The following is a 13,573-nucleotide window of genomic DNA, read 5'->3' as shown; positions in this document are numbered from 1 at the left end:
TTTCTGACATGGGTCCACGAAAAGCTACACGTCTCATACAAAGTCAAAGAATAATTATTTTCAGTGTAGGGAAGGCAAATCCTCAGATTTGTTCTACTAGATTAAGACACCTCCAAATAACAGACTATTTTAAAGGTAATTTTCAGACAATTCCTGCTTAATCTAGTTTTGGTCCCCCAAAATGTGCTGGTACATAAAGTGAACTCGGTCTTTTTCCCACTAGCTAAAGAAATTAATATATTATCAAGTTTAAGCCTTAGATGTGCAAAGACACTGTTCGAGAATTTTGTTAAGAGAAAAAAATAAATCAAAGAATACATTTCCTGAATCTCTAATGGTATGTTAATAAAAAGAATTGTTTCCACTGGAAATGCCTGAACTTACTGCTTCCATAAAGCAGATTGCTTTCTCAATTATTTTTTTCCCCATGAAATTTAGAGAAACTATCACAAAGCAAAATTGGTGACTTAGGTGCTTCTGAAGAACTAAATCTGTCAATTAGAAGCTTTGTAATCTTGACATTACATATAACATAATATATATAAAATGAGGTGATAAAAGTCTGTGAAATATTTTGTAAGTCTATGGCCACTCTCCCTCTTCTTTTAAACCAGTCTGGTCCTTGAGAGCAGGAGCATTATTATTATTATTAAACAAATAAAATTAACTTTGCCTCTATCTTCTGCTGCTTACCTGTTGCAGAGTATGCTGAGGGCTCCATGTGGGCTACATTCACATGACAGACAGAGCCCAGAAGTGTGATTCAGGTAAAAGCCCTCCTTGCAGGTTTCACAGTGAACCCCCTGATACCCTGGCAGACACTCGCACTGCCCTGTGGTCTGGTTGCAGCGATTCACATCCAGGCTTCCAACCACAGAGCAGTTACATACATATTCTGCAAAGGAGAGAAGGAAAGAGACATTATTAACTAAGATTTAATGCTTTCTTAATAAAATGAACTCTATTTTTCTTAATGTTCATAACAACTTTGTATGGATAGATAAAACTAATTTTAGTTCAAATCCACTTTTTATTCTACTTAGTTCATTTAAATTGGGAAATATATACAGTAAAGTACATAAAACTATGTATCATTCATATTTATAAAACTGACATTTCAATTTCCTTTCCAGTACTCTTCATCTTCTAGCTCTTTGACCTTACAATCCAATGTGTGTGGGTCTATATATTATTAGTTTTTCTGGATTATAAATCGCCAAAGGCAGGGCCTAAGCTTATCCACCAGGCACATGTTGGAAATAACAACATATTAAATAATAAATAATCCCATTGTATAGCTGAAAAAGCCTAAGGCTCAAATCGTTAACTATAGTAACTTACATAGATCAGACAAGATTGTGCTACAGCTGGAATCATAAGTTAATATGTTCTTCCTAGGAAGAAATTTACAGAGAATTGAAACTTTAAGTTGAGAAAATGATAAGATAAATCCCAGATGAGAAAGTTTATAGGGTCATCTTGATCGGTGGGTTAAAACCAATCACAATTTGAATCTCTTTCTCAAGTTAAAAGATTTAGAAAATAAACATTTTCTTTAGATACATTTCAAACAGTTCTTTAGATGAAATTATTTAAAAGTCCTTGGTGTTAGCCTTTTAATTCAGATGCATTTAAGGTCAGTTAGAATTTGGTTTGTACTATTATTTATACTCATTTTATCAGGAAGAAAGCATTTTTAGCATAGTTTGACACAATATTAACATGGGACTTTGCAAACATGCAAAAACTTAGAGTTAAAATAAACTGCAGATAAAACTTTGTACATATTTTAGGAATAGCCCCCAATCCAAAACAGCTATGAACCTAGGTTTTAAAAGCCCAGAGAAATCTATGATACAAATTATACTTCTGAATAGATAAGGTACTATATAAAATGGCTTTATTCTGACAAAAGTTTAGCTCAAAAAAATCTTTAATGTAATTTTTGATGATTTCTTAAAAGTTACTAGATAACTGAAAACCCAGAGTTTTAAATAGAAAGTTATAAAGGAGTTTATTTCTCTATTCTAGAAAAGGAAATTAACCTTCAAAATAATTTATGTCATCAGAAGCAGTTTATTCACACAAGTCAAAACAAAGGATTCCACACAGATATTCCCACGTGGCCAACTCCATACCTCACACATTTCTTCAGTTCCTAACCTTTAGTGTTAGCTTATCTCCCTTTTCTTTCCACCTCTTCTAATTTGTAAATTTACCAAATGAATAAATATATATGAGTGACTATTTTATGTATATGTCAAGCTTGAGTAGTGAGTTAGTTACAAACCTAGAGTTAAGTTCAGATTTCTTCAGCCCCAAACTTCAGAAAGGAATCAGCCTCATATCTCAATCAATATTCTTATTTTTATTAGCTATATAAGCATGACATTTCTTTGACAGTTACATTTTCACATTATTTCTACTGTGTGTGTGTGTGTGTGTGTGTGTGTGTGTGTGTGTGTGGTTTTTGTAAATAAGGAAGCCATGTTTAGTGGTCTGTAAACCTGCCAATGACAACTTCATGGCAAGACCTTCACTCCACCAAAAATGACTAGAATGCTTAAAATAACACTTTTCTTCCAAAATATGGCAGAAGTTCAACATGCATCCAAATTCCTCCTGCTGAACCAATTTCACCACAAGTTACCTAACCAAATTATACTAGTAGGGGCAAAACTAGCTAAAAAAAAAAAAAAAAAGTTTGTTTAACTCTATAATAAAGACTGAGAATTTTGCTCTGGCCAGTGTGGCTCAGTTGGTTGGAGTGTCATCCCATGGACCAAAGGGTCGCAGGTTCGATTCCCAATCAGGACACATACCCAGATTTCAGGTTCAATCCCTGGTCAGAGCACATACAGGAGGCAACTGATTGAAGTTTCTCTTTCATCTCTCTCTCTCTCTCTCTCTCTCTCTCTCTCTCTCTCTCTCTCTCTCTGTCTCTCTCTCTCTCTCTTCCTCCTCCTCCTCCCCCTCCCCCTCCCCCTCCCCCTCCTCCCTCCCTCTCTCTCTCTCTCTCTCTCTCTCTCTCTCTCTCTCTCCTCGGGTGAGGATCTAAAAAAAAAAAAAAAAAAGATTGACAATTTTATCCTATCATTTCCTTACTAATGTACGTTCATCTGAAACCTGAATCAGTATTCCCAATGAATAATTAGTAGTATTTTTTTAAAGAACTCAATTAATCTAAGAACTCTGAGGCAAAACTAAGGTTTTTCTTCAGTAAAGTTTTAATGGATAAATCTTCAATATTAACCAAGTTCATTAGTTATTTCTAAGGAGCTAATTCAAACTCTTCATTATCCCCTGAACATATTCTTTCTAGTCCCATCTTTGAACCTTTGCTCATTCTGTTCCTCTTGAAATGCTCTCTCCTCTCCACATATTGAAACCTATTTCAAGAATAGCTGAAATTTACTCCTCCATACACTCAATCTCTATTGTTTTTATTGTGAATCCATAACATCTACCACTTACAACTCTCATATGACAATAAAGTGAAGGAGTTTTGAGCACAGTCTGTAGAGGCAGACAGCTGCAGGTTAAATCTAGTTCTCTCACTTACTAATTTTATGACCTTAAGCAAGTTAGCTAACCTTGTGCCTTTCTTTTCTCATATGTAAAAAGGGCATAATATAGTACCTATAACACTTAGCCCCAACATCTAAGCTGGAAGTAATTTGGAATTCTGCAATAATTAATACAATTGCTGGTAGAAATGAATACCTAATAAAATAAACACAAATCAGACGTCAGATTCATAGGCCACACAGCTTTGTTGTACCCTGTGGACAAGATCTGAAAGCCCAGTTTTTAAACTGTTTGAAAATAGAAATATAAAGGCCCAAAGAAAAGACAATACACTCATGTTTTTATCTGAAAACTTAAACTTATGGGATAATTTTGATATAAAAGTATTCAAAGTAATTATTGCATTTAAATTTAAAGTTGTGGGCCATCTATAAGTAGAGAATAAAATGGTATCCCACATACACCTCTATACATTACTAATATGGGTTCCTATAAATACAATGACAAAAACAGAAAGGTTTAGGACGTGGTTTCAGACAGAATGAAAAAGAGCATTTATTCCTAACAGTAGTAAGTGAATGACCACCTGAGTGCCAGGAAGAGAGCCGGTGTATCAAGACAAAAACACACTATCATGTTAACATTCTTCTCCAAATTAACCAAAGGAAAGGAAGCTGAAGCAAAGCCCAGGAAGATGTGCATCTTTCCTATTTGGAGCTTAGAATCCAAGGCCCTATCCCAGGGATTGACCTCAAATGAAATGACTCAAGTTAAATAAATAGCCTAAGCAACAGTAATAAATGTAAAGTACCATGAACATCCATTTCATGTATCAGGAAAACTTGCTAACTTGTAAGTAGAATAGTATCTCAGAGCCTTCACAGTTCTTAATATTCATATGGAACCAGACAGGAGTTAATTCAGAAAGAATGCAATTTACTAGGAGGTTGGCAAAATGAAAAGAAATAAAATTTCAATTGATAGAAGCAGTGGGAGGACCTATAGCCAAAGAAAAGAGATGAAGTACTGATTTTTTTTTTACAATATATTTTTTATTGATTTCAGAGAGGAAGGGAGAGAGATAAAGGGATAGAAACATCAATGATGAGAATCATTGATTGGCTGCCTCCTGCACGCCCCCCACTGGGGGGGATCGAGCCCACAACCCAGGCATGTGCCCTTGGCCAGAATCGAACCTGGGACCCTTTAGTCCACAGGCCAACGCTGTATCCACTGAGCCAAACCAGCCAGGGCGAAGTGCTGATTTTTTAATGAAGTAGAATCATAGACACCAGAGCAGCACAAAGGAGTCTGTAACATGACTAATGAGTGATAATGAGAATGAAACTATATGAAGAGGACACAAAAAAGTAATCACAGACAAGTCTGAATAAAATGCCAAAAGCTCATTTGGTTGCCTAAGAGCAAATATGGAATAAATTCTCTGTCATTTCAGGAGCAGTTTTCCTTTCAATGTTCTATAATTCTTAGGAAAACTATAGAGAAGAATGTTAATGTGTAGAAAGCAAATATTAGCAGAGAGACTGCAACCTTTGGCAACGTTTTTTCTTTTTGTTTGGCTTCTGAAGAGCAATGAAACACAGTGATTTGAACCCTGAAGAAGAATAAGAAAATAAAATTTGGTGCCAAACTGTTTGAAAATAGACATATAAAGACCCAAAGAAAAGACAATAAACTTGTGTTTTTCTCTGAGAACTCGAATTTATGGGATGTTTTTTATGTAAAAGTATCCAAAGTAATCCTTGCATTTAAATCACATTCTGTACTTTTTCAAATATTCCCTACCAAGGACCAAGAGATGAAAATTTTAAGCACCGAAAAAATATAATAGAGTAATTTTGTTTAGAAGTCCCACAAGCCCCCCAATCCACCCCATGCACAAACACCTGTTCTTGTAAGATATTATCTCCTTGAACATACTAAAGACCTCTTCTGGACCTTTCATACACCTGGCAGGTGTCAGACTTAAACCACCTTAGTCCCTGCTCAGTAAAAAGTCCATTATATCTTCTAGAAAATTTTAATTGTGTTTTTTTAAAAATATATTTTATTGATTTTTTACAGAGAGGAAGGGAGAGAGATAGAGAGTTAGAACCATCGATGAGAGAGAAACATTGATCAGCTGCCTCCTGCACACTCCCCACCAGGGATGTGCCCGCAACCAAGGCACATGCCCTTGACCGGAATCGAACCTGGGACCCCTCAGTCCACAGGCCGACGCTCTATCCACTGAGCCAAACTGGTTACTGCTTTAATTGTGTTTTTGTACCTGCAGTTACTTTGATGAGAATAAGCTGATGTTAGAAAAATTTTAATTGTGATAGTATGTTCTAATTAATGTGTCCTTGGTCTTCCTGTACCTCTTTCTGGAGTCCTTTCTGGGAGATGTAATGAACTATGATGTCTGGAGACTCAAGCAGTTTGGTACAATACTGTGTTTAATCTTTTACAGATAAGAACAAACTTTAAGGCAGTAAATAAAAGATTGGAATAAGAAGATGAAAAAATTGTATCTTCAGTCAATTCACGATGCAAATCTTATAGAATAAAGAAATGTAAATTGATAATAGCATTGTTGCTGAAGAAAAATGATTACAAAATAAGTATTACATAGATACTGGAAAAATACTTGTAAATATAACTAACACAGACCACTCACAAAAATCTAGTTCAAGAATATGAAATTCTATCTATAGCTTCTTGCAAAATTATAGAAATGCTTTTGAAAAATTTAATTTCTGACTCTTTTTCATTCCTTCAACAATGACTTCACTCTTGTTTTTCAATATCTTCAGATATTGAAAGAATAAAAAAATTGGTTCATGCTACTCCAAAACTTTTCATTCTTCCCAATATTCAGAAGACATATAAAATGTAATATAATATTAAAGGCATCTTCTGGCCCTAACCAGTTTGGCTCAGTGGATAGAGCATCGGCCTGCGGACTCAAGGGTCCCAGGTTCGATTCCAGTCAAGGGGATGTGCCTTGGTTGCGGGCACATCCCCGGTGGGGAGTGTGCAGGAGGCAGCTGATCGGGGTTTCTCTCTCATCGATGTTTCTGACTCTCTGTCCCTCTCCCTTCCTCTCTGTAAAAAATCAATAAAATATATTAAAAATAAAAAATAAAGGCATCTTCTGTTCAATCTCAAAGTAGCAAAAACTAAAAGATATGAATTTAAAATGTATTAAGGTTCAGTACTTAATCTTATATCCAAATTCAAAACATTAAAAACTCATTAGTAAATTTAAGCTTATCTGAAAATATTTTAAAAACATTATCAATATAAGCTATAAGCAAAGTATTCTAAAGTATACTTTTTGTTCTTAAATTATTTAATATCTGTAAGAGGTGTTTTTCTCAAGCACCACCAGTTCTCAAATTGTTCCAAATACTCCTTAATCTAGGGGAAGGATTTATGCTCAGGACTTCAAAATATCTAGAAACTTTACATTTTATTTGCATACCATACGTTAGTATCATCAGCAGGAAAACATAATTACTTTGTTTGTCAATATTAGTAGGCCATCTATAATTATGAAGAAAGCTGATTCCAGAATATAAAATACTAGAGGCCTAATGCACGAAATTTGTGCATGGGTAGGGTCCCTAGGCCCGGCCTGTGAACAGAGCCAATCTGTCGGGCGACCGGTGGGACTATCGGGGGCCCCCTACTGGCACTCACCTGGTGCCACCCACTTGCCAGCCCTGCCCCCCGCCGCCACTGGTGAGGGAGGTGACTGGCGGGGTGATGCGGGGGGGGGGGGCGGCACTGCCCCCCCACCCGCTTGCCAGCCAGCGCCGCCCCCCACCGCCACAGCCACCAGTCACCTCCCTCTGCAGGGCAACCAGATGTGCAATCGGAGGCCCCCACTGGCACCCACCTTGGCTGACCTGGGGCCTGCAGGCTGGGGGCAGCTCCTGCATTGAGCATCTGCCCCTGGTGGTCAGTGAGCATCATAGCGACCTGCCATTCCACCAGCTGTTCCACCATTCAGTTGATTTGCATATTAGACTTTTATTATATAGGATTTGGGGAGCTTTATGAACTGAGGTCATATAACAGAGATCATGTCATCACCCATCATACTGGAACAATTGTTACCATTTCCCACTGTACCCTCAAGCCAAAGGAAAACATAACTTTCTACAGAATAACTGTCTACTCTTATACCTTCTCCCTTTTCCTCTTCCTTTTTCTCTATCAATTGTGGTCTATTGTTTGTATATTAAATGAGATAAAGAATACAATGCAAAGTAAGTATACAATCCTATCTAATAATAGACAAATATGGTAATTAACTGTACCTTCGCTCCCATCACCATTGGCTGATCAGTGTGATATGCAAATTAACCACCAACAAAGATGGCGGCTAATTTGCATACTGCAGGCAGGGCGGGACACCAGGAGCCGCCATCCAGGCCCCTGTGTGAAACCCCAGGAACCCCTAGGAGCCGCCAGAAAGCCAGGCTGCAGGCAAGGTGACCCCCGGGACCCAGGAGCCACCTTGCCTTCAGCCCGTGATCGTGATCGTGATCATGATCATGATCGGGAAGCTGGGCCGAAGGCAAGGCGGCCCCCTGGGACCCAGGAGCCCATCAGTGAGGTCTGCAGGTGAAGCAGTGATCAAGCTATGAGGGGGAGGGTGGGGGGCGGAAGGAGCTACAGGAGCAGCTCTGGCCAGAGACTGAAGACTCCGGCCGGAGTGAGGAGCAAAGACTAAAGGCTCCAGCCGCAGCTAAGACTATGTCCAGAGCGAAGATGGAAGGCGGTGGCCAGAGTGAAGGTCTGGGTCCCAGGTGCCAGAGGAAAACTGGTGCTGGCAGCCAGGGGAAAGAAGGCCTATTGCACGAATCTTCGTGCAACGGGCCTCTAGTATAATAATAAATACTACTTTTTTTTAAAAAATATATTTTATTGACTTTTTACAGAGAGGAAGGGAGAGAGATAGAGAGTTAGAAACATCGATGAGAGAGAAACATCGATCAGCTGCCTCCTGCACATCTCCTACTGGGGATATGCCCGCAACCCAGGTACATGCCCTTGACCGGAATCGAACCTGGAACCTTTCAGTCCGCAGGCCGACGCTCTATCCACTGAGCCAAACCGGTTTCGGCAATAAATACTACTTTTAATATTTGGACACATATTATACTTTAGTATGTTTATCAGAAAAGCATATATCTAAGGCTCTGATAAATACTTTTTTATTTATTCAAATTCTAAGTGCAATATAGATATCAGATAATAAGAGTGTTAGAACCATGATATGACTTACAAAAGTAGAAGTAGTTCTCTTCTCTATACACAACACAACCATTAGAACAACATCCACTGAATGGAAGTCAAAGAACAAACTTCACATTAAGAGATAAGGAGTACCCACTTATTAGAATGCCCAAAATTAATAAAACAAAAAAACCTGACGATATCAAGTGCTGACAAGGATACTTTCAAAAATTACTGTTGTGAATGCATAGTACACACTTTGGAAAATAGTTTGACAATTCTATATAATAAAAGCCTAATATGCTAAGTGTCTGACTGTTCGACCAGCTGCTATGATACGCATTGACCACCAGGAGGCAGACGCTCTGACCAGTAGGTTAGCCTGCTGCTGGGGTCTGGCAGATCAAGATTTGGCAAGATGGGCTAGACACTCCCTTGAGCCCTCCCGCAGTCCCTCCCCAGCCCTGATCGTGCACCAGTGGGGTCCCTTGGCCTAGCCTGCGCCCTCTCGCAATCTGGGATCCCTCGGGGGATGTCAGAGAGCCGGTTTCAGCCCGATCCCCACAGGCCAGGCTGAGGGACCTCACCCTCTAGTTTCTTATGAAGCTAAATATACTTTACAATATGACCCAGTAATTCCACTCCTAGATATTTATCCAAGAACAATGAAAACCTATGTTTACATAAAAACTGGTATACAGCCTAAACTGGTTTGGCTCAGTGGATAGAGCGTCGGCCTGCGGACTGAAAGGTCCCAGGTTCGATTCCGGTCAAGGGCATGTACCTGGGTTGCGGGCATATCCCCAGTAGGAGATGTGCAGGAGGCAGCTGATCGATGTTTCTCTCTCATCGATGTTTCTAACTCTCTATCTCTCTCCCTTCCTCTCTGTAAAAAATCAATAAAATATATTTAAAAAAAAAAAAAAACTGGTATACAAATTCTTATAGTAGCTATATTCATAATCATCCAAATCTAGAAACAAACCGAATGTCCTTCAACTGGTGAATTGGTACATCCTTACAATGTAATACTACTCAGCAATAAAAAGGAATGGACCACTAATAGGCACGAGTATAGAAGATATCAAATGCATTATGTTGAATGAAAGAAGCCAGACTCAAAAAACTACATATTGTATGATTCCATTTACATGATATTCTGATAAAGGCAAAACTATAAGAGCAGAAAATAGATCAGGGGTTTGCCAGGAATTGGAAGTAGGAAGAAAGGCTAACTACAAAAAAGGAAGCACAGGGAATTTTGAGGAGTAATGAAACTGTTTTGCATCTTGAATGTGCATTTGTCAGAACTAATAGAACTGAATATCAAATGAGTAAATTTTATCAAATGTAAATTTCATTACAAACAAAAACTTTTAAAAAAAGCAATGAAGTTTTACTAGATTCTTAAATTTTGCTAAAAGGAAGCCATGATATGCCACAAGCAACTACTTTAGCTGGACTGTAGCACTAAAGTCAACATGGCACCCAACTAATAAACTTTTTCGAGAGAACCAAGATGGCGGCATAGGTTAACGCCGGAGTTTGCTGCTTTGAACAACTACTTCAAAAGTGAAACCAAAAAAACGGAAGGGACATCACCCAGAACCACAGGAACGCTGGCTGAGTGGAAGACCTACAACTAGGAGGAAAGAGAAACGCATACAGACACTGAGAGGAGGCGCAGTGCTGAAGTCAAATTCTGAGGTGCGGAGTGTGCAGAGCAGGCTGGCGGCGGAGGGCGCGGTTGGCGTTTTCAATCGGGAGGGAGTCGCAGACTCTGAGCTCCAGATCCCGGCGAGTCTTTAGGGACCCAGACTCAAACGGGAGAAGCGGGACTGTCTGGCTTCGGTCAGAGAGAGTGCAGCTTTCTCTCCGAGGTTTGCAGCGGGTGCTGGGACTCAGAGAGGCAGAGCCCCTGGGGACAGGACTGAGAGCCGCCATAACTGCTCTCTCCGGCCCACCCTGTTGATCCTGTGCGACCCGCGCAGCCCAAGCCCTGCACACAGGCATTTGCCAGATAGCCTCAGGCAAAGGCTAGATTAGCACCTCCCTAGAGGACAGAAGTTCTCTCACTGCTGACACAGCTGATTCTCATAGCCACTTGGCCTGGAGGTCAAACCCTCCCTGGAATTAGCTACAACAATCAAGATTTAACTATAAGGCTGCGAACAAAGACCACTAGGGGGTGCACCAAGGAAGCATAACAAAATGCGGAGACAAAGAAACTGGACAAAATTGTCAATGGAAGATATAGAGTTCAGAACCACACTTTTAAGGTCTCTTAAGAACTCTCTAGAAGCCGCCGATAAATGTAGTGAGATCCTCAAGAAAACTAATGAGACCCTCGATGTTATGATAAAGAACCAACTAGAAATTAAGCATACACAGACTGAAATAACAAATATTATACAGACTCCCGACAGCAGACCAGAGAAGCGCAAGAATCAAGTCAAAGATTTGAAATGCGAGGAAGCAAAAAACACCCAACCGGAAAAGCAAAATGAAAAAAGAATCCAAAAATGCGAGGATAGTGTAAGGAGCCTCTGGGACAGCTTCAAGCGTACCAACATCAGAATTATAGGGGTGCCAGAAGATGAGAGAGAGCAAGATATTGAAAACCTATTTGAAGAAATAATGACAGAAAACTTCCCCTACCTGGTGAAAGAAAGAGACTTACAGATCCAAGAAGCGCAGAGAACCCCAAACAAAAGGAATCCAAAGAGGAACACACCAAGACACATCATAATTAAAATGCCAAGAGCAAAAGACAAAGAGAGAATCTTAAAAGCAGCAAGAGAAAGAAACTCAGTTACCTACAAGGGAATACCCATACGACTGTCAGCTGATTTCTCAACAGAAACTTTGCAGGCCAGAAGGGAGTGGCAAGAAATATTCAAAGTGATGAATACCAAGAACCTACAACCAAGATTACTTTACCCAGCAAAGCTATCCTTCAGAATTGAAGGTCAGATAAAGAGCTTCACAGATAAGGAAAAGCTAAAGGAGTTCATCACCACCAAACCAGTATTATATGAAATGCTGAAAGGTATCCTTTAAGAAGAGGAAGAGGAAGAAAAAGGTAAAGATACAAATTATGAACAACAAATATGCATCTATCAACAAGCAAATCTAAGAATCAAGTGAATAAATAATCTGATGAACAGAATGAACTGTTGATTATAATAGAATCAGGGACATAGAAAGGGAATGGACTGACTATTCTTGGGGGGGAAAGGGGTGTGGGAGATGCGGGAAGAGACTGGACAAAAATCGTGCACCTATGGATGAGGACAGTGGGTGGGGAGTGAGGGCGGAGGGTGGGGCGGGAACTGGGAGGAGGGGAGTTATGGGGGGGGGGGGGAAAGAGGAACAAATGTAATAATCTGAACAATAAAGATTTAATTAAAAAAAAAAGACAATACAATGAAAAAAATAAATAAACTTTTTCAAAGCTAATGTTACAATTAAGATAGCAAGAATTGACTAACGCTTTATCTGATTACTAGAGGCCCAGTGCACATTGTAAGGAAATTAATTAGAAGAAATATTTTAATACTGCTATTCACCCTTTCTCTATAATAGAACTGTCAACTAAGTTCACGATCGACAATGACAGATGGAAACACATGCATGCGATTGGCACCAGCAAGAGCTTTATATATATAGATAAACTTGCTTAATTAGACCTGCTTTCTGATTTAGCTAAACTTTTTCTAGCCAAGTGAAGCACCCCAACTTCTCTTTCAGGTAACTGTCAGAAACACAGCAGTAAATATCAATACGAAGCAGATTATTATTGTAGATCATGCAGGGAGAACGAAGGGTAAAATATTTAACTACAGCAGTGTTTGACTATATCCTGTGCAGTGAGAAAACCTGAAGTCATTTTCAAGGTTCACCATTTCTTACTTCTTTTCAGTCGGGTCAAGTTTCTAAGCTTCCTAAATTTTTTTCCGGCTAATGAAAAGAAAATAGGATTCCACCGAGTCTCCTATCTACCTACTCCAGGACTTCTGTGAGGAATGAGATAAGGCACGGGAAAATGCCTCACAGACATCTGGTTAAAGTGTAAAATGTTTCTACCTGGCTATAATGCAAGGTGTTCCTGGGCTGAAGAAACTGCAAGGAGGCTAATCACTAGGGAGAGGAAGACGGGAGTTGCTATGTGATATCACTACCCGGAGCCCACAGCCACCGTTGCCAGGCTGGGCTGGATTGGGCTGTGGGCTGCATTTTGCACCATGGGGTCTCGGCAGCGTTGGTGGGTGATATGGTGGGCTGTCACTCTGGGGTGGTGGCAGGGCCTGTGTCCCATTTGGGGAAAGCCGAGTGTTGCTTTGTCAGCACCAGGTCCATGGTGCTGTTTCTCTGTAAATGGCCAGTGTGCGACACGGCAGCTCCTGCATTAAGCATCTGCCCCCTGGTGGTCAGTACACATCATAGCAACCAGTTGGATGGACAGTCAGACACTTTAGCATATTAACCTTTTATATATATATAGATTGCATAAGAAGTTGTGGAATGTTTTAGGATTTAAAACGCTATTTAACTAAAAGAAGCAGAATCTTTCTCCTTTAGCTCTAGCTTAAGTCATGTTGTAATTGCTCCAATGTAGAATGAGGGAGAATAGGAGAAAATGAGAGCTAAAGATGTATAGGATTTCCAGCTGTTTTTTCAAATACAATCATTTATTTCCTTGAGATTCATCATTAAAAACCCTACTCTATTTAAACAAAGGCCAGGAAAATGCATGTATGACAACTCTGAATCTAGCCTGCCTATCCAACATAGA

The 13,573-nt window shown here is 39.5% G+C and overlaps 1 protein-coding gene across 1 annotated transcript in view; it reads right to left on the bottom strand.

The window, feature by feature from the left end:
* MEGF9 (multiple EGF like domains 9) overlaps positions 1 to 13,573 on the bottom strand; it is an 87,087-nt gene that overhangs the window by 29,489 nt on the left and 44,025 nt on the right. Inside the window, exon 2 of the mRNA XM_081103378.1 lies at positions 694 to 895. Coding sequence (XP_080959504.1) covers positions 694 to 895 — 202 coding nt within the window. The remainder of the gene's footprint in view (positions 1 to 693; positions 896 to 13,573) is intronic.

Source organism: Myotis nattereri (assembly GCF_964212035.1).
Source record: "Myotis nattereri genome assembly, chromosome: 12".
NCBI lineage: Eukaryota > Metazoa > Chordata > Mammalia > Chiroptera > Vespertilionidae > Myotis > Myotis nattereri.
Note: the sequence above shows the minus strand (reverse complement) of the source record. Positions and strands in the feature narration are given on the sequence as shown.